The sequence below is a fragment of the Heterocephalus glaber genome, unplaced genomic scaffold, assembly GCF_053883595.1.
Source record: "Heterocephalus glaber isolate CG9 unplaced genomic scaffold, H.glaber_assembly_v1.0 deba00001504, whole genome shotgun sequence".
Classification (NCBI taxonomy): Eukaryota; Metazoa; Chordata; class Mammalia; order Rodentia; family Bathyergidae; genus Heterocephalus; species Heterocephalus glaber.
The window spans coordinates 26,027,644-26,049,977 of NW_028258324.1; the positions used below are offsets into that span (position 1 = coordinate 26,027,644).

The following is a 22,334-nucleotide window of genomic DNA, read 5'->3' on the forward strand; positions in this document are numbered from 1 at the left end:
CTACAATTTATGGTAGACTCAGACCCAGAAGCAAGTTTTTAAAGATAGGGGATCTTTCTATATTGCTTTAATAAGATAATAATAATACTATTCCTCTCATGAATTTAGAATTCACTCAAATGGTCTCTGTTTATGTTTATACATAATTACTAAAAAACATGACTATTATAGCTGAAAAGTTTTTGAATGTTTGGCTTCATTAATTGAGAAATAATGTGTTAGACTTTAATTACTGCATGACAATCACACGGCAGCTTGAACTAATACTCATTTATAACCTCACAGTTCTCTGAGTCATTAGTCTGATGCCTAATGACTGCATTCTCTGACCAGGACATAACAAGGCTGAAATGAAGGGATTGCTCGGCTAAGCATTTGTCTGAGGCCCTGTGGGAAAATATGCTTCTTAGACCAGTCTGGCTATGGGCAGAATTCAGTTTATTGATATCGTAAGATTGAAATTCCTGTTTGCTTGTGCCTGGGGTCTCTCTCCATTCCTTAAAAACACCTACATGCTTCCCAAGCGGCCTTTTCCACCATTCAATCAGCAATAGTGTGTGGAATCCTCCTCACATCTCTTTCAATCTCTGACTCTCTCTTCTGCCACTAGAGGACTCTACATTTAGATGAGGACACCCAGACAGTATCCCTAAAGTCAGCTGTGCCATTGACTAAAACATAAACTGTGAGGGTGGTAGTTCATCCTACTCAAGTTCTGGAGACTCAGAGCAAGACATCTTTTGGGGGCTGCCTACTACACACAGCAGTCATAAGGAAATAGGAACTTGGCAGAGACTCACTCTGGGCTATGTAGCAACAACTTACATGAACAATAGTTTTTTTGTTTTTTTTTTAAACAAGGCTTGCTTCACCAGTGCAACATGAATGTAGTACCTAATGATCAACCTTCCATTTTCACTATTCTCAGAAGAAATAGAAACTATGATAATAAATTGTAGAGCTTGAAAAGTATGAAATATTGTAGTCATTTAATTACTTCCTTAATAAGGCTATCTTGTATGAAGTGTTTGTACCACAGTAGCTATTGCTTATTGATTTTTATTCAGCAACTTTAGAGAATGAGTCACTGTAAGTGAATTTTTCAGGTAATTTTACCTAAAAATTGTACTTCTTTTAAGAACCACTTAAAATTTTTAAAATTAATTTTGGGAGGATGTTAAAAATCATTAATTGGGAAGCCATCAGGCTTAGCTAGCTCTAATCTCTAACTGGAGGCTTTACCAACCAGACTCTAGGGATTTTCCACTTTAATCAGACACATTTTCTTAATCTTGCTTCCTTAAACACCTCATAAAATTTCCTTCTCCCCACCCTTAGGTGAACCCTCTGTGTCTCCTGCAGCCAGATTCACAAATTATTGAATGCTGAAATAGACTTGTTAAATTTTTAGTGTACCTAAGTTTATCTTTTAACAGGGATAAAATAAACGGCTTCAGTGCAGGATTTTTCTCTAAAATACTTTGTTTTCTTCCCTGTTTTCTTAAACAGGATATAATAGAAAGTCACCTTTTTGCTCATAACAGTAGTGAAGATGAGCATTTATTGAGCACATTGCATTCTGATCGCCCAAGATCACATTTTAATTATCATTGTACTGGACAGTGGTGTGGCATTAGTTTGTTGTCTGTTTCCATGGTCAGGATTTGAGCTATTTTGCTTCTTAGCCTTTGGGTCTACTCGTAATAACACCCTCACTGTATCATTTGTTTTTCAAACCTACAATGGGCTGGAAAACTAGGTAACAAAGTTTGTAAAACCCGTACATTAAGAAATCCACCAAGCCTGAGTGAGAGCCTACAGAGTCACGTATGGAAGGGTTTGTTAATGTCTGTTCTTGTGGTTAAATACATTTTCACTTATTTCCAGTTTTCTAGAGGTCACTTGGAAAAAAGTAACCTAAAAACAATAGTATTATTACTTTTATATTTTATTTTATATTTTATTTTTAAATTTTATGTATTTATTATTTATATATTATTATATATTTATTATTTATCACTATATTTTAAATTTGTTTTATTTTTATTATATTTTATTTTTATATTTATTATTTTTTTAAAATTGTATTATTATTTTTGCTATTATATAGTCAATTCAATAAATATTTAAATGATGCCTACTATGAGCCAAGAACACACTGTTGTATTTACTAATTTTTTTTGGGGGGGGTACTGGGGATTGAACTGGGGAGCTTGCGCTTGCTAGGCAGGTGGTGGAAACACTGAGCTAAATCCCTAGCCCCCTGTATTGACTAATTTTTATGTATATAGTCTTAATTCTTATTATAAATAATTAGAATCAGGAACTATTATAAGTAAATTACTTTCCATCTACCCCATTAGAAAGAAATAATATTGGAATTAAAAGCAGAACTCTATTTTCTTAGCCAACAAAGTAAAAAAAAATACAAGCCTTTATTCATTGGTGCTCATATATTCATAAATATTAGTACCTGTGCTCTAGGTACTAGTGATCAAGCCGTGGTCATAACAGAGTTCCTGCCATCTTAATATATATCTTCTTCATGATCCCAGACCTTTAAGGTCATACCCAACTTAAACCCAGTTCTCTACCTAACACTCATCTTGCACTCATTCACATCTTATTCCTAATATTGTTTATTTCTACTTCTTTTTAGCCATCACACAAGAGAGCTAACCATCCCTAGTAATACTCTTATCATTTTTCATTGACTGGGCTGGACAGGTTGCAAATCTGGGACAAAGAAGGGAACAAAAAATTGCTATCATACTCATCTATGCAAAAAGTTTAATAAAATATTGGCAAAATTGTAAAGCTGTGGTCACTGCTCAGATGTATGGGAAAAAAAATCACAGACCATGTGACCAATCCCACCCAGGGTCTGCAAAAGTCTAGGCCGCTATTGAAACCACAAAAGATTATAGCTCAAACGCAAAAAGAAAGCTGAACTTCAACTGGAGAGTGCACAGATTTTCTTTTCTTAAGTATCTCTATTAAGTAACAATGGTGTAACTAAGTTTATACCCACTGTATAGCCTCCCTGGAAGGGCAGGCCACAAGAGTATTTGAAAATAAATGAATCCTCCCACCAAATTTTTACCAATCTCTTTCACTCTTGTGTTTCCTAATTTCTAGTTAGAGACTTCTTTATTGGAGCATAGTTGGGGAACTGTCTTGCACTAAGTTTGTGCTCAGTAAACTGATTTGAGTTTTGACAATGAAAAATAGCAGGCAGTTAATGGTGGCATGGAGCAGGGCAACACATTTCTTTATGTATTTATTTATTGCAACAATAGGGATCAAACTCAGGTCCACGTGCACGCTAGGCAAGTGCTGTACCACTAAGCTGTCCTCTGAGCCTAGCATTTTTACTTTTTAATATGCCTGACTTGTTTCCTTAGAAATAAAAATCATATGTAGTTTACATTGTATTTAACCAGGATAACATTGAATCTATACAAAATAACGTTTCAAGTGATGCTATAAAAATATGGCGTACTCCTAAGAAGAGAATACTATTGCTAAACCAGGTTTCAAAAAGTAATAGTTGCAAGATGCACTAGTTGTCTTTATACCCAGTTATCTTTAGGTCAGAATTTTCCTTACTTCATATTACTAACTTAATGACATAGCAATTGGATATTATTGTCAGCTATGCATTTATTTTTTGCATGAAAAATTTCAACCATATATAAAATTAAACAGGATGGTATATATTCATTAATAAGATATGATATTTAGCATATTTATTTAACTATGTTTTAAAGATACAATCTCAGCAGTTGCTGGTCAGTGGGCTTATTTGTATTTAATCACCATTAAAATACATCTGTTAATGTAATGAGTGTTGGTTTTGAATGCACAATTTCCATTTGGTGGTAAATGTTTAATTAACATTATTTAAAATGATGGCCTCAATATAAATAAAGTTCCATGATAAAAAAACTTCAAATGATACCTGTATATTTTGCTTTATTGAATATAGTGAATATTGCTTGACACAAAGGGGCTTTCAAATCAAACATGAAAACATACATTTCAACTACATAGAGTTTTCTCAGGGCCACAAAATAATTATCTAACACTTTTTGTACATATATGTGATTGCCAAGTACAGTCCCATGCTGAGTTTTACATCCACTCACTCTTCAAACAACCCTATGAGGTGTGATTCTTATCCCCTATACAGACGGAGACTTGACACTGTGAAAGATGAATTCTATTCATTCACTTTGCAGGGTGACCCAACAAATATTAGGAAGAATCATATTTGTTAAAGTTGTATTTTATTTCTATAAATGATGTTTAGAAAGATTTTTAAAATTTCATCCTTACCCTTATTAAGCAGCATATGGTATCATAAATATAACATTCTATACAGTCCTTGTTTAAATTAAAAATCTTCTGCATCATCAGACAAAAGGAATGCTGACGGGAGAAGCAATAGTGACTGGCCAGCCAACACCATTTCCCAAGACCAACAGGAAAGGATTAAGTTTCCTGTCTAGTGAAAAATATTCAGAATATAGAGGAGACTGATTAAAGTGTCTTGGATTTCAAGTCTGCTTCGCAGTTTCTGTGTGTAACAAATTAAAGAAATATTTCATTTTACTGGCTTTATGTTTAAATTCATAATTTGTAGATTCAGTCCATAAACAATAAAAATAGTGACTTACTTGTCAACTGAAATAAGTGTCTTTTCCTCCTTGTCAGAGGCATAGTTCCAAGTTGTCTCATTAATTCCAATGTAATAATGCTTATCTTTTGTCCAGGCTGGAGTACTACATAAAAACAGAAAAATGCCAAGCACAGAAAGCTTCATTTTCTTCCTCTCTTGGAGCTGGAGAAGCAATGAAGTAAAATCAGAAGCAGACAATTTTATAAATAAGGCTTTCTTCCTTTCTTTGCTTGATTGACACAATTTAAAGTTGCACAAGAGTAAATGGTTTCGTTAAAGCAAATAACGTTTTCCAATTCAGTTAGGTTCTCGTAAACCCAGGGAGAGAAATAAAACCGTCTTTGGTTGCCAGGCTTCCCTGACTTCAAATAAAAAGTCAACAGTTATTGTTGGGCGCTAGAGTATGCAAAACTCTGTGCTTTCTTCCTTTCATTGTGTAAATTCCAGGAGGGCAGAGATCATCTCTGAATGCTCCCTTTGTTCCTCCAACAATATGATGCAGTGCAGTGTCCTGCATAAGGCAAACTTTTAATAAACCAGGCCAAAGATTATGTAAAATGAATAGAAATGTCAGTTCTGTGTTGTTTCTAAAAGCCTAACAAACACTTGTAACCTTAAGATCTGAAACATGATACTTAGCATGCCAAACTTTAGTAGCTAACAAAAGAATTCTACTTTGAAGGAGTTGTTGACTCCAAACTTTGAGCAGGTCAGCACAGAAACTTTGTCAGAGATTCTGTATTGCTTTATGGTAATTTCTAACAGAGCATAGCAGTGGTTGACAATTTTGTTTGAATCATCAAAGAAATCAGCCATAAACTGGGGTTAGTGGTGTGCACCTGTCATCACAGTTACTCTGGAGACTATTACCAGGAGTTTGAGATAACATAATGAGATCCTCCCTTAAAAAAGAAAAATCAAATGAACCTATCATCAGGCAAAACATAATCTTAGTAAATACAAAGTACCCTAGTCTTATTAGCCTGGAATTTATAGTGGAAGACTTTTAATTAAAACCATAAGTCATGAAAAATGGAATACACAGTAACAGGGGTAAGAGCTGTGGAGAAAATAAACCAGGGAAGGGGGATAATGAATGCTATAAAAATAGCAAGATAAAGATCAGAATCTTGGGCTGGGGATTTAGCTCAGTAGTTCTGTCGCCTGCCTCACAAGTGCAAGGACCCAAGTTCGATCCCCGGTACCAAAAAAAAATCAGAATCTTATGCTCTTAAGATTTAGTTTCCTCATCTGTAAAACAGCCTCACAAAAGAGTAACTGAAATGATACACATTAAGGCTTAAAGGAAGAGCTCCTTTCACCATCTCAGTAGCAATCTTTATTTTGGGGGTACTGGGGATTGAACCAAGGGCTTTGTACATGCCAGACAAGTTCTCTGCCACTGAACTATACCCGCAGCCCTAGCTGGTAACATCTTTGCTACATGGACTGATACAAAAAACTGAGTCTCAGCACCTCATGCCCAAGCCTTCTTCTGGAGCTGCCTTGAACAACTCTGCTCTTTTGACCACTGAGAGGTCCAGAGTGGGGCTAATGTCCAGACTCTTCTGACCAAGTCCCATGGCTGGCAAGAGCTGCAAAGGGGGTCTTTTCTGGAAATGGCTCACATGGAGGCAGCATCTTTTAGCAGTTCACTCTCTGGAGGGAGGGGCCATGTTTCTAACTGGCATGAAGTCACTATGAGCCAACAGATATCCTAGTGGTTTCCTTCTCTTTATTCTGTGCTCAAACTCAGCACCAGCTCTGTAGCACTGAACAATGGTGACCGGAGTATAACAACCAACCTCAAAGTCACTTCTTCCAGCAAACTCCCCTGGCCGATCATCCCACAAACAAACTGGCTCAAATGATTGCTCATGGTACCCTCTGTGGTGGTGAAGGGAACTGGTTCCACAGTGACACCCCAACTGGGCATGGGAACCCCTTAAACTGTAGTGTAAGAAGGGTCCTGAAATCCATATTTCTGTCTTGCTTTGTTCGTTTTTGTTTTTTCAGACAAGGTCTCTCTGTGTGGTTCAGGCTGGCCTTGAACTCACTAAGTAGCCCAGGCTGGCCTCAAACTTGCAGCAATCCTTCATCCTCAGCCTCCCAAGTGCTGAGATTACAGGTGTGCACAACCACACCTGGCTCTTTCTGTCCTGCTTTGTGGGAATTACTGTTCCCATTAAAAGGCATGTGACTGTTCTGTGACAGGAAACAGGGAGAATTCTCTGAGCCTCGGGATTATTTAAATAAGAGGGAGAAGTCATTGGGGACTATAGCAAACAAGCCCTTGGATGAGTCATTTAACCACTGCAAGCCTCACTGCCCTGTCTCCAGCACTGATGCTAAAAAGTGGACTTGGGATAATGTTACAGTTGAGAATTTTCTGCCCTCAAATGCATCACCCTAAAAACAGCATGGTACTGGCAAAGAAACAGACCCAAGAATCAGTGGAATAGATTAGAAGATGCAGAAACAGCTCCAGACATACTCAGCCACCTCAACTTTGACAAAGGAGCCAACCACCCTCATTGGAGGAAGGATAGCCTATTTAATAAATGGTGTTGGAAAAACTGTATTTCAACATGCCAAAGATTAAAACTAGACCCATATCTATCACCATGCACTAAACTAAGATCAAAGTGGATTAAAGATCTAAATATTAAAACAGAAACGCTAAACTTGCTGGACGATAAGTTAGGTGGAACTCTTAAAGACATTGGCATAGGAAAAGGCTTTATGAACAAAACCTCAGTAGGACAGGAGCTAGCACAAAGAATCAACAACTGGGATCTCATCTTATTAAAAAAGCTTCTGCACTGCAAGAGAAACCACCAGCAGAGCTAAGAGACAACCTACAATGTGGGAAAAAAATTTTAGCAACTGTACCTCAGACAAAGGACTAGTATCTAGAATACATAAAGAACTGAAAAAAATCAGACCTCCCAAATTTAAAGACCCAATTCAAAAATAGGCATCTGAAATGAACAGACATTTCTCAGACAAAGAAGTAAAAGCAGCAAACAAATATATGAAAAAATGTTCAACATCACCAGTCATTCGAGGGATGCAGATGAAAACAACACTGAGATTCCACCTCACCCCAGAAAGAATGACCGCTATCAAGAAATTAACCAATAACAAATGCTGGTGGGGGGTGTAGGGAGAAAGGAACGCTTCTCTGTTGTTGGTGGGAGTGCAGACTGGTGCAACCACTGTGGAAATCAGTATGGAAATAGCTCAAAGAACTAGGACTGGAAGTCCCATTTGACCCAGCTATTCCCCTGCTGGGTATTTTCCCAAAAGAACTAAAAGGATCATACCATAGTGATATGTGTGCACCCATGTTTATAGCAGCATAGTTTCTAATAACTAAAGCTTGGAAACAGCCCAAGTGCCCATCAACTGGAAACTGGATAAAGAAGATGTGGTTTTTTTAAAAAATGGAATACTACTCAGCCATAAAGAATGAGAAACTAGGGACATTTATAGCTAAATGGATGCATATTGAGGCCATGCTCTTAAGTGAAATAAATAGGACACACATGTGTAAACACTGAATAGTTTCTCTAGTGTGAGAAACTGTAAGTGTAAATAAGGATTAAAATGAATAATTGATAAGAAGAAAGGTCCAAAGGAGTAGGGGAAGTTGGAGGGGAAGAGGAAAGGAAAGAAGGGAAAGGAAAAACTATGAGAAAAGGAAAAAATGGAAACAAAGTCTTTGTAAATAGGGAAGCCTGGAGGGGGTGAAGGGTGCACAGTTGATGGGGAAAAAATAAGAACCAGGATACATCATGTACAGGTACAAGTACCCAGTGATAAATGTAAATGCATTGTATATCTAAAATGTACCAATAAAAGAATTTAAGAAAAAAAAGAAATGCATCACGCAGCATAGCCTGGAGTAAGATAAGAAAAGCAGGATTGGGACACCAGAAGAAACTCAGTAGAGCATCAAAAGAAAGAGGTGTCTCTATTGCCTATCTCTTAGCTGTGTCTGTCAAAAAGTTTTAACCTCAGAATCCTAGATTTACCTTTTAGTTTGTTATAAACAAGCACTATATGTCTAAGTTAATTTAACTGTGTGGTAATTGGAGTAGAGCTACATTGTAGAAGTTTTAATCATTTTTCATGGTTTCTTTTTGCTGGTGGTGTTTTGAAGATTTCTGGACTGGATGAGTCTGATCTGCCTTTAGCAACTGAGATTCTGAGGTTGATAATGGCTAAAATCAAGCAAGCAGCTTGCTTTACTGGATGCCACTTTGGTTTATTTCTGTCTGGCTGGATGGACTTTCTCAGACCTCCCACACTCCAGTTCAGAGCCCTGGTTTCTTTCTTGTTGGCCCTGAGAACTGGCATTTAACCTCTACTCAAGGCCAGCAAAATTACCAAGAAACAACCTTCACCTAGAACTATTCTTCACTTGGTGACTACTGGAGATAGACTCAAACAGCAGATCATTCTGTCCATGACCAGTCAGACTACTACACTGAAAGGTGGTTTTCTTTTTTTGTCACAGGAGGTTGCATAACTCTGGAATTTTGTGGTGAGTGTGGTCACATACAGAACTTTGATAATGAGTACACTGCCTTGCCCTGGCACAGTGTGAGCTTAGCTGATCCTTTTCACCTCTCTCAGTCAGTTCACAACTATTTAGGGAATGATTTTTCGTATAGGTCTTTGGTCACTGCATGTCCAGTTAGCTTCCCATTAGTAGGTCATGGCCCTTCTCAGCAGCTCCTGGCATGTAAGGCAGTCACAGGCAGGAGAAGATGGAGAGCTGACTCTAATCTGCTGGGAGACTTGGTGATGTAAACATCTATAGTACTATGGGAAAGGGGCCTTTTTTTATGACATAAACATTTCAATTAATCCTTTCTTCTTGTTCTCTCACTACCTTGAATGACACAGGGGGAAAAAACGCATGTGATTTATTCACAATGAAACAAAACCACAATAATAGAATGCCCCTTTAAAAATATTAAAGAATATAAAAAATTTAGACAAGATTGAATGCCATTACTCCTCAAACTCTTTAATGAAATTAAAAGAGAAACAGTACTTCTAAACTCATTCCTGGAAACAAGCATTCCCCTGATACCAAAACCAGAGATGGATCCTAGCCAAAAAGACAACTACAGGCCAATCTCCCTAATGAACATAGATGCCAAAATCTTCAATGAGATACTGGCAAACAGAATGCAGCAAATCATCAAGAAGATTATACACCATTACCAAGCAGGACTGCATCCCAGGGATGCAGGGATGGTTCAATATATGCAAATCAAAAAATGTAATACATCACATTAACAGAACCAAGGACAAAAACCACATGATCATCTCAATAGATGCAAAAAAAAAAAAAAAGCATTTGACAAAGTATATTCATGATTAAAAATCCTACAGAAAATTGGAATAGAAAGTTTTTATGTCAGTTTGGTAAAAGCTATCTATGACAAAACAATACCCAGCATAATGCTAAATGATCAAAAACCAAAATCAGGAACAAAACAAGGATGTCCACTGTCACCACTCCTATTCAATATGGTTCTGGAAACATTAGCCAGAGCAATTAGACAAGAAAAAGAAAAGAAATAAGGATAGGGAAAAAAAGAAGTTAAATTATCCTTATTTGCAGGTGACATAATATTGTACATGGAAGATCCCAAAAACTCCACCAAAAGTCTCCTAGATTTAATAACCAAATTCAGTAGCATAGCTGGATATAAAGTCAACAGTCAAAAATCAATAGCATTCCTTTACATGAATAACAAACTCACTGAGAGAGAAATTAGGAAAAAAATCCCTTTCACAATAATATCAAGAAAAATGAAATACTTAGAAATCAATCTAATGAAGGAAGTAAAAGACCTTTACATTAAAAACTACATTACTCTCAAAAGGAAATTGAAAGGGATTATCAGAAAATGAAAATATGTGCCTTGTTCGTAGATAGGCAGAACCAATATAGCAAAAATGATCATATTTCTAAAACTGTTATATAGATTTAATGCATTCCCAATCAAAATACCAATAGCATACTTCACAAAACTAGAGAAAACAATCCTAAAATTCATTTGAAACCAGAAGAGACCTAGAAGAACAAAAGCAATTCTGAGCAATAAGGGCAAGACAAGAGGCTTCACAATCCTCAACTTGAAATTATACTACAAAGCTACCCTCATAAAAACAGCATGGTACTGACAAAAAAACAAACCCATTGATCTAGGGACGAGAATAGAAAATACAGAATCAGAACAGAGGAGGATTCCAGGTAGGCATGCCACAGCTCCCAGCACAGAGGAGGCTTCCAGATAGGTGTGCCACAGCTCCCAGTGAAGAGAAGGTGAGCTGCATGGGCACCACCAGCACCACCAACTCCCTCCCTGTCAAAATGAGAAGACACATAAACAAGCCTCAGAACCAGACTTCCAGATCATCTAAAACAACCCCAAAGGGAAATGAGATGTAACACTCTAATACTCAACCACCTGGACTCCCTGAACTAGCAACAAAAGAGGATATGGAGAAAATGAAATCAGAAATAATTTCTCAAATAACAGCAGAGATTGGCCCCATAGTGCAAGACATGATTAATAAATCTAGAGAGGATACAGATAAAAAATAGAGGAGTGGAGGAACATGATGGAATCCCAACAAAGGAAACAAATGGAATCCATAAAACAGATACAAACAGATTTCCAGGAGATTGAAAAGTCTGCTGAAAGTTTGTGCAGCAGATTGAGCCAATGTAAAGACAGAATTTCAGATATAGAAGATAAGATTGCAACTAGTGACCAGGAAAAGAAAAATCTCTTTAAAATTGTAAGGGGCCATGAGAAATCCATCCAGCAGCTGCTAGACAATGCAAAAAAGAATAACATAAGACTGATTAGAGTCAATGAAGAAACAGGAGAGAGTGCAGATGACATAAAAAACTCTTCACATTAAAAAAAAAAAACTCTTCACAGAAGTGATGGCAGAAAACTTCCCAAGCAGGGGGAAAGAACTTAACATACAGATAAGTGAGGCATATAGGACTCCAACTAGCCTTGATCAGAAAAATCTACACAAAGGCATATAATTGTTAAGAATCCAAAAACCCAACAGAAGAACAAAATCCTACAAACAGGGAAAAGAAACAAATCATACAAAGGAAAACCGATCAGAATCATAGCAGACTTCTCAATGCAAACCCTCAAGACAAGAAGAGCTTGGAGTGTTGTATTTCAAGCCCTAAAGAAAAACAATCTCCAACCCAGATTGATGTACCCTGCAAAACTATCTTTCAAAATTCATGGTGAAATAAGATACTTTCATGACAAAGAGCACCTTAGGAACTTCATGAATACCAAACCAGCATGGCAAAAAATTTTAGACAAAATTCTAGGAAAAGACAATGAGAATCACAACTGCAGGAAGCCCAGCAGAATGAATCAAAAGGGCACAACAAGAAATTAAAAGCTAAGGGGGAGAAACCAACAAAAAGAAAAAGTCATGACAATGATAATTCAATATGTATCAGTTATAACAATCAATGTTAATAGTCTCAACTCACCAATCAAAAGAAATAGACTGGCAGAATGGGTCAAGAAGGAAGATCCAACAATATGCTGCATACAAGAAACACAGTTAATTCAAAAGGAAACTCATAGACTGAAAGTTAAAGGGTGGAAAACAATACTCCATGCAACATGATCCCCCAAAAAAGCAGGAGTAGCTATCCTCTTTGCAGATCAAGTGGATTTCAAACCCACACTGATTAGGAGAGACAAAGAAGGACACTACATCCTTGTAGAGGGAACAATCCAACTGGAAGAGATGATTGTCATAAATATCTATGCACCAAACACTAGTGTATCCAACTATATAAAACAAATACTAATGGACATGAAAAGTCATATAAGCACTAATAAAATAGTAGTGGGGGACCTCAATACCCCATTGTCACAAATAGATAGATCAACTAGACAAAAAACAAGCAATGAAATACTAGAACTCAAACTCTTGAAGAACTGAACTTAACAGATGTTTACAGAGTGTTCTACCCCACAAAATCAGAATACACATTCTTTTCAGCTGCACATGGGTTGTTCTCCAAAATAGACCACATACTTGCTCATAGAACATATATGAGTAAGTACAAAGTAATTGAAATTATCCCCTGTAAATTGTCAGACCATAGTGTGATGAAACTGGAGATCAATAGCAAAAGAAACTGGAAGAAAGTCATAGACATATGGAAATTGAACAACACACTTCTGAATAACCAATGGGTCACAGAGGAAATTAAAGAAGAAATCAGACACATCCTTCAATTAAATGGCAATGACAATACAATGTATCTGAATTTATGGGTCAAAATGAAAGCAGTCTTATGAGGGAAATTCATAGCAGTGAACATTCATATTAGGAAAACAGAGCGAGCCCAATTAAACAACCTGATGCTGAACCTCAAGCTTCTAGAAAAAGAAGAGCAGGACAGACCCAAAGCTCATACAAGGGAGGAAATTATAAAGATCAGAGAAGAAATCAATGCAATGGAGACTAAGAGAACAATACAAAAAAATCAACGAAGCCAAGAGTTGGTTCTTCGAAAGAATAAAGGAAATTGATAAACCCTTAGCCAACCTTATCAGGAAAAGGAAAGAAAAGGCCCAAATCCATGCAATTAGGAATGAAAAGAATGAAATGACAATGGACCCAGCCAAAATCCAGAGGATCGTCAATATCTACATCAAGAACCTATATGTCACTAAGATGGACAACACAGAAGAAATGGATAGATTCCTAGATACATATGAATTAACAAAGTTGAATGAAGAAGACCTAAAAATTCTAAACAACCCAATAGCTGTCAATGAAATTGAAAATGTAATTAAAAACTTACCAACTAAAAAAAGCTCGGGTCCTGATGGCTTCACTGCTGAATTCTACAAGACATTTAGAGAGGAACTGCTGCCACTACTCTTTAAACTCTTCAATAAAATTGAGTAAGAAGTAATACTCCCAAATTCATCCCTGGAAGCGTGTATCACCTTAATCCCCAAAGCAGAGAAAGACCCAACCGAAAAAAAGAACTATAGGCCGATCTCACTAATGAACATAGATGCAAAAATCCTTAATAAGATACTGGTAAATAGAATGGAGAAGATCATCAAGAAGATCACACACCCTGACCAGGTAAGATTCATCCCAGGGATGCAGGGATGGTTCAACATACACAAATCAATCAATGTAATACACTATATCAACAGAGCCAAGGAAAAACACCATATGATCATCTCAGTAGATGCAGAAAAAGCATTTGACAAATCTAACATGCACTTATGATAAAAACCCTACAAAAAATTGGAATAGGTGGTCTCTACCTCAATCTGACAAAAGCCATCTATGAAAGACCAAAAGCCAATATCATACTAAACGGTCAAAAACTGAAATCCTTCACACTAAAATCAGGAACAAGACAAGGATGTCCACTATCACCACTCCTGTCCAGTATACTTTTGGAAACATTAGCCACAGCAATTAGACAAGAGAAAGAAATAAAAGGAATAAAGATAGGAAATGAAGAAGTCAAATTGTCATTATCTGCAGATGACATGATACTCTATATAGAAGACCCCAAGAACTCCACCAAAAGTCTTCTAGGCTTAATAACCAAATTCAGTCAAGTGGCTGGTTACAAGGTCAACATACAAAAATCAATACCTTTCCTCTACATGAACAACAGAGTCACTGAGAGAGAAATAGGGCAAACAATTCCTTTCACAATAGCATCCTAAAAACTGAAATACCTAGGCATCAGCCTAACAAAAGAAATCAAACACTTCTTCTCTGAAAACTACAGCACTTTGTTTTTCTGTTTTTTAAAAAACTTTCTATATCCTTTGATTGGTACATTTTAGGTATACAATATAATGACATTCATCATTAGAAATCTGTACCTTTACATAATCTCTTTGTTCTTATTTTTCCCCCTTGCCCTGCCCTCGCTTCAACCCCTCCATCCCTCCCTAATTACAGAGACTTTGTTTCCTTTTTTCATTTTCTCATACTAATTCCATTCCCTTCTTTCCTTTCTCCTACCCCTCCCACTTCTCCTTCCCCTTTGTCCCTTTTCTTCCTATTTCACATTATTTATTAGACCTTTTCGTCCTTATTTACACTTTCAGTTTCTCACACTAGAGAAACTATTCAGTATTTACACATGTGTGTCCTATTTATTACACTTAAGAATATCGCCTCAATGTGCATTCATTTAGCAATAAATGTCTCTAATTTCTCATTTTTTATGGCTAAGTAGTACTCCATTTTATTTTTTAAAAACCCCACATTTTCTTTAGTCAGTCTTCAGTTGATGGGCATTTGGGCTGTTTCCAAGTTTTAGCTATTACAAAGTGTGCTGCTACGAACATGGGTGCACATATGTCACTGTGGTATGATTCCTTTAATTCTTTGGGGAAGATACCCAGTAGGGGAATAGCTAGGTCAAATGGGACTTCCAGTCCTAGTTCTTTGAGGTATCTCCATACTGATTTCCACAGTAGCTGCACCAGTCTACACTCCCACCAGCAGTGAAGCAATGATTTTCTTTCCCCACAGCCCCGCCAGCATTTGTTATTGGTTGATTTCTTGATAGCAGCCATTCTTTCTGGGGTGAGGTGAAATCTCAGCGTTGTTTTCATTTGCATCTCTCCAATGACCAGTGATGTTGAACATTTTTTCATATATTTATTTGCCATTTCTATTTCTTTGTGTGAGAAATGTCTGTTCATTTCAGATGCACATTTTTGAATTGGATCTTTAAATGTGGGAGGTCTGAATTTTTAAAGTTCTTCATAGCTTCAAGATAATAGACTTTTGTTTGAGGGACCACTGGTGAAAAATTTTTCCCACATTTTGGGTTGTCCATTCACTCTGCTGGTGGTTTTTCTTGCTTTGCAGAAGCTTTTAGTAAGAAGAGATTCCACTTGCTGATTGTTTGTGCTAGTTCACTGCCAACTGAAGTTTTGTTCATAAAATCTTTTCCTACACCAATGTCTTCAAGAGTTCTACCTAACCTTTGTTCCAGCCAATTCAGTGTTTCTGTTTTAATATTGAGATCTTTAATCCATTTCGATTTCACTTTAGTGCATGGTGAGAGATATAGCTCTAGTTTTAGTCTTTGGCAATTTGAAACCCAATTTTTCCAGCACCATTTATTAAAGAGGCTATCTTTCCTCCAATGAGAGTGTTTGGCTCCTTTGTCAAAGATGAGGTGGCTGAGTATGCCTGGAGTTGTTTTGTTTCTTCTAATCTGTTCCACTGGTCCTAAGGTCTGTTTCTTTGCCAGTACCATGCTATTTTTTTTTTATCACAATAGCTTTGTAATATAGTTTCAAGTTGGGGGTTGTGATACCCCTTTCCATGTCTCTGTTACCTAGAATTGCTTTTGCTATTCTGGGTCTCTTCTTGTTCCAAATGAATTTTTGGATTGTTTTCTCAAGGTCCGTGAAGTATGCTGCTGGGATTTCAATTGAGATTGTACTGAATCTATATAGCAGTTTTGGAAAAATGGTCATTTTCACTATCTGGACCCTTCCTACCCAGGAGCAAGGGATGTCTTTCCATTTTCTGATATCCCCTTCAATCTCTCTCTTCAGAGTGCTGTAGTGTCCAGAGAAGAGGTCTTTGATTTCTTTCGTTAGGTTGATTCCTAGGTATTTCAGTTTTTAGGATGCTATTGTGAAAGGAATTGTTTGCCCTGTTTCTCTCTCAGTGAGTTTGTCATTCGTGTAGAGGAAAGGTATTGATTTTTGTATGTTGACCTTGTAACCAGCTACTTGACTGAATTTGGTTATTAAGTCTAGAAGACTTTTGGTGGAGTTCTTGAGGTCTTCTATATAAAGTATCATGTCATCTGCAAATAATGACAATTTGACTTCTTCATTTCCTATCTTTATTCCTTTTATTTCTTTCTCTTGTCTAATTGCTGTGGCTAATGTTTCCAAAAGTATACTGGACAGGAGTGGTGATAGTGGACATCCTTGTCTTGTTCCTGATTTTAGTGTGAAGGATTTCAGTTTTTGACCATTTAGTATGATATTGGCTTTTGGTCTTTCATAGATGGCTTTTATCAGATTGAAGTAGAGACCATCTATTCCAATTTTTTGTAGGGTTTTTATCATAAATGCGTGCTGGATTTTGTCAAATGCTTTTTCTGCATCTATTAAGATGATCTTATGGTATTTCTCCTTGGCTCTATTGATATAGTGTATTACATTGATTGATTTGTGTATGTTGAACCATCCCTGCATCCCTGGGATGAATCCCACTTGGTCAGGGTGTATGATCTTCCTGACAATTTTCTGCATTCTATTTACCAGTATCTTATTAAGGATATTTGTATCCATGTTGATTAGTGAGATTGGCCTATAGCATCTTAAAAAGAGAAATTGAAGACGATATCAGAAAATGGAAAGACATCCCTTGCTCCTGGGTAAGAAGGATCATGTGCCAATGCACCAGAGTTGGTCAGAAGGCAGGAATGGGAGCAAGGGAAGATAGGACATAGGCTTCCCTGGGATTTCTACATGCAAGGCAGACAGGGTAAGCAGTTTAGGATTGGCTAATCTGCATAATCTCAATGGGTTTAGGGGCAAACACACTGTAGCTAGTTGCCTGGTACAAGGTCTTCTCTGTGTTGAGTTTGCACAGAGCAAATACTTGCTGGATTCATGAGAATTAGATAAGGATGTTATTGAGAGTATATGAAAGACAGGCTCACCAACAAATTCTTTATCATCTCTAGAAATTAGCTACCTATAATGTCTTCTTGGCCAGAAAATGTCACAACATATATAAAATATTAAAAAATTTCTTCATAGTACATATTAAAATAACCTGTATGTGACTAGGTCAGTGACCTTGTCTGCCCTCAATGAATCACAAACCCTTAGGATAGAACTTGCCACATTACTTGATGCATATTGAGAGAATGAATGCATGAGTATAATAATAGCTGCTAACATTTGTTAGGTGATTACTCTTACAAGACACAGTGCCAAGAACTTTATAAATTCATTTTATTTAAACTTTATGACAACCTATTTGTTAAGTATGTGTATTAATTTTCCATTGCTGCTGAAACAAATTATGCAAACTTAGTGGCATAAAACAGCCCAAATATATCTTAGAGATCTATATGTCAGAAATCTGAAACACATCTCACTGGTTTAAAAATCAAGATATCTCAGGGCTGTGTTCCTTTTTGGAGGCTCTAGGGGAGAACCTAGTTCCTTGCCTGTTGTAACTTCTAGAGGTCACCTATATTCCTTGGTTCATGACCACCTCCTCTATCTTCAAAGCCAACAATGGCATATCACTCTGATCATTTCTATTTCCTCCATCCATTGTTTTAAATGACCCTGTGATTCCATTGAGCCTACTGAGATAATCACGGATAACATCCTTGTTTTGATGACAGTTGATTAGAAACCTTAACTCCATCTGGAACTTCAACTTTCTCTGCTATGTAAGGTAACAAACTCAGTTTCTGGAATTAGAAAGTGAACATATTTGGGGAATGTGTATGGGTCATTGTTCTTCCTACAATATACTTCAAAGGGGTATTATTATTGTTGTTGTTGTTGTGCTCACTTTATAGATGAAGTAATGAATCTTTATAGATGAGGTCCTATTAATAGGACCTTGCCAAAACCCCACAGTAGGAGAGGCTGGGTTCATGTACAGGCCCTGCTTCAGATCTGAGGGTGTTAGAGCATGGCTCCAGGACCCGTGAGGCAGAGCCTCTTAGTTTCTCTGGGCTTTGATTCTGTGTTGAGGGCTGGTTGTCTTCTGACAAATTTGAAACTTTTATCTTAACAGTTTACTTAAAGGTGACTAGGCTTACAGTGGCTGATTTAAGGTGTTGGAAAATAAACCAATGTGATAATTTATTCATTTAAAAGTAAAGGAAGATTGGCAAAGAAAGTTTTTTTAAAATTTAAGGATACGATACTTGTTTACTACTACTCAGAAAATCATATTATAAAGTTTTCTTGGTAGGTATAGAATTGGAGCAAAAGAGTGGGTATTCCTAACATATCTTCCTTTTCCCCTTTTTTTCTTCACTTTCTGCACGAATAGTATTTCTGCCTAAATATCCAGTCCTGGTCATTAGACTCTGAGCATCTTCCTAGACTGGTGCAAGTAAACATCCCAGTGCTGCTTTCTTGGACCTCGACTCTCCTGGGGTGGGAGGGCAAGCAGATTGCTCCCTTCCATGCAGTTCCATTCACTAAATCATACTTAACAACCCATCAAGTCGAAATCAGTGACTGTGTTTTTAAACATACAAATGAGTAATTTGGGGGGTTTTTTTGAGATAGGATCTTCCTGTGTTGCCCAGACTGGTCTCAAACTTGTGATTATTTTGTTTCAGCTTCCTGAGTAGCTTGCATTATAGGAGTGTGCCACCACATCTAGCTTGGCTTTGGCAATTCTCTAAGAAAGGACTCTGACCTTTGACACTAGTAGTGGGAGCCAGGGTCTACATACAGAGAGCTGGGGCATGGAGCCAAAGTGGTAACAACTTAGAAGGTCCTCGTATTTACTCAACAAATCTTTAGTGACTCTCCAAGTCCTGGTGATTATTACTATTCACATTTGCAATAGGGGAAGATTCCTTCTATGCTACTATGTAACCTAACTAGGTGGGAGGTAGTAGAGTCTCTAGAGATAGCAGACTCATTAGTAAACTGGAGGAGAGGACATGGAAGTTCCAAAAGCCTTGATATCCTAATTTACGTTTGTGTTTTGACAGGGGTTATCTATTGCCTGTTGATATGTTAAAACAGCAGAGTGATATAGAAATTTGCAGTTATAACAGATCTGCGTTAAAATAAAATTTAAAAACATAGAAATGAGTGAATGGGTTAAACATTATTGTTGGTGAGATTTGGACAAGACTTACAGTTTGTAAAGAATATTCTAGTTTTATCAGCAACATGTTTAAAAGTCTCCAACTTGGGCCAGGGATTTAGCTCAGTGGTTCCACTGCCTGCCTGCCTTGCAAGCACAAGTTCCCGAGTTCTATCACCGGTATCAAAAAATGTCTCTAACTTGATGCTTCTATGAAGGACTAGTTCAATTCATATTTTATAAGCTCTTTTTAGTTTCAATATGAAAGAGAAAAATATTAATTTTGTCTGATATTGTAATAGCATTATCAGGATATTGATTTTTAGAAGTTCTCTGCTAGAGACACATGTGGGAATATTTTGGGTGAAATGATATGATGTCAGGGACTTGTTTGATAATACTCCAGGTATTGATGTATTACACAGCTAAGAAGTTAGAAAGTAAAAATAATGAAGTGTGACTTTGGTTCCAGTTGTCATGATGCACCCTGTATTTAATCAACCCTTGCTTCTACATGTAGCAGACATCCCGGCCTAGTACTAGTAGGCTATGAGTGGCACCTACTTCTTGCCTTCCATAGTTCTGCTATATTGTTTTATATCAGGAGTCAGACTGAAGCCCTGTGTGACTCAAATGGTCATGTCAGATGGCAGACTGGGTGAGCATAGCCCCTCCCTCAAGGGCTGCCACAGAAACCTAGGCCCTGGTCTAGGTAGTCCAGGACTCTGCCGAGTTATGTACAGGTGAGGTCAGTGTGACCTCAATTAAAATCCTTTCCCCTGAATTATGGCTTCTCACTGACCCGATGGGTTGCTTGCTAATTGCACCCAGTCCCAGTACCAGTTTGTTCTACTCAACCAAGATAAACAGTGCTTACTCCCTCACAGCCCTGCCTGGTGCCATCATGCCAGGAGTTCAGCAGTAATTCACTAGATGCCTTCAAAGCATACCCTGCTCCCTATTCCTTCCCACGATTGTATTCAATAAATACCAGATGTGCTTGGGGGCCTTTGTCTTTGCTGCCATCAGCAGCACTAACCAGGACCCAAGACTCAGCTTCTCCACTCAAAGTCTCATTTCTGTCTGTTCTTGAATTTGCCTTGTGCTGTGGTGGCTCACAGGCCAGGACCCCTGGCAGAGGGTAATGTCTTGGTAATGTCCCCTTCCCTGTTCCCTACATATACATATTCTTACTTACTGTCTAAAGTACAGGCTGTTAGCCAACCCACAAGACATTAATAACTCTCGGTAGTTCCATTATAGGGGCTACAAAAGTTCTTTTCCAGTCTCCCTTGTAGTTAGGAGTATCCAGGTAATTGAATTTCACCAATGAGACATAGACAAAAATTGGCTGGGAGTTTCTCAGAAAAGTTTCCTTTCCTAATAAAAGGGGAAGATGCGTTTAATGTTCCCTCTTTTTCCATCTTCTCTGTCCTTATTGTGTATGTAGTACCTGGAGCTGAAGAACAATTTGTAGCCATGAGGCAAACAGGAAAGGCCAAAGGAATGAAAGACATTGGCCTTTACACCATCTTTGACTCAGAAGTCACAAAACAGCAACACTTTAAGGTCTCTGTGGTCACCCTACTATCGTGACAGTGGGTGACAGCCTTGGGAGAGGTGGAGACTGTTGACAGGCTCCCTGAAAAGTTTAAGCAGTAGCAAGCTCAGCCTGTGCAATACCATGGACCCATCCTTTGTGGTGAGAAGCCAGTCTGGTTATGTGTAGTATTCAGAAGGAGCTGGATTTGAAAGGGCTGGGATTGAGTCCAGCAGATTTCTTGGCCTCACTCACTGCCTGCTTCCAGTACAAGACTCAGCAGTCTGTTTGCTTTCCTCACTTGTCAATATGACGAGTGATATGCCACACCTCTTTTAGCCTCAACTTTATACATAGTTCCTTTTGGGTCAAAATTTATGTTTTTCAAATTTTTCTGCTCTGCTGTTTGCCCCAAATTCTCATTATAGATCTGGCTAAAAGTAGCCAGCAGTACTCATGCCACAGCCTGAATATTGGGTTGTCTTGAAATTTCCTCCACCCGATCAATTAGTCCTTGATCTCAGTCTCCAGAGAAGTCTCAGAACATGGATCAAATGTAGACAAATTTTCTGATAGCGCTTTGCTGAGTTGCCCAGGGTGGGCTCAAACTTGTGATCTTTCTAATTTATCCTCCCAGAGTGCTGGGATTACTAGCATGTGCCACCATACTCAGATTTAAGGTATTATTTTTAAAGTTAAATAGTTTCGCTGTGATGAACACAGCAAAATTTATAGTAGATATTTTACATGTTTTCAAATTTTCATTAGCATAAGATAACATGACAATAAATATTTTCTTCATGTTGATACTTTTTCTAAAATCAAATGCCAGGTGGAATTATTTGCTTAAATTATTAGGATCATTATTTGGGTTCTTAGAAGATCAATTAAGCCAATTTATACTCACAAAAGTCTATGCAATGTGTCCATCTTACTACACAGTTACCACCACTTAAAAATTTTGCCTAAATATATTTGAGAGCTTATTTTTGTTTAAATGTGATTTTAAGGTGATTTGATTATTAGTTTGGCTGGGTGTTTTACACATTCAATAGATATTGATATTTCATCATATAGGCATTGTCCATTCAAATCGCTTAGGCATATATTACATGAATCTGGAAATTACATAATTTTACCTAAGTTTTATAAAGAAAATAAAACCAGAATATCTTGATCATCTCAAAATAATCTTTAAATGAATGA

The 22,334-nt window shown here is 37.4% G+C and overlaps 1 protein-coding gene across 2 annotated transcripts in view; it reads right to left on the minus strand.

Annotated features, from left to right (window-relative positions):
* Positions 1–5,176, minus strand: part of Cp (ceruloplasmin) — a 52,449-nt gene extending 47,273 nt beyond the window's left edge. For both annotated transcript variants that reach the window (XM_004834419.4, XM_004834420.4), the window contains exon 1: positions 4,680–5,176. In XM_004834419.4, coding sequence (XP_004834476.1) covers positions 4,680–4,825 — 146 coding nt within the window. In that variant the 5' untranslated portion in view covers positions 4,826–5,176. The remainder of the gene's footprint in view (positions 1–4,679) is intronic.
* Positions 5,177–22,334: the final 17,158 nt, after the last annotated feature.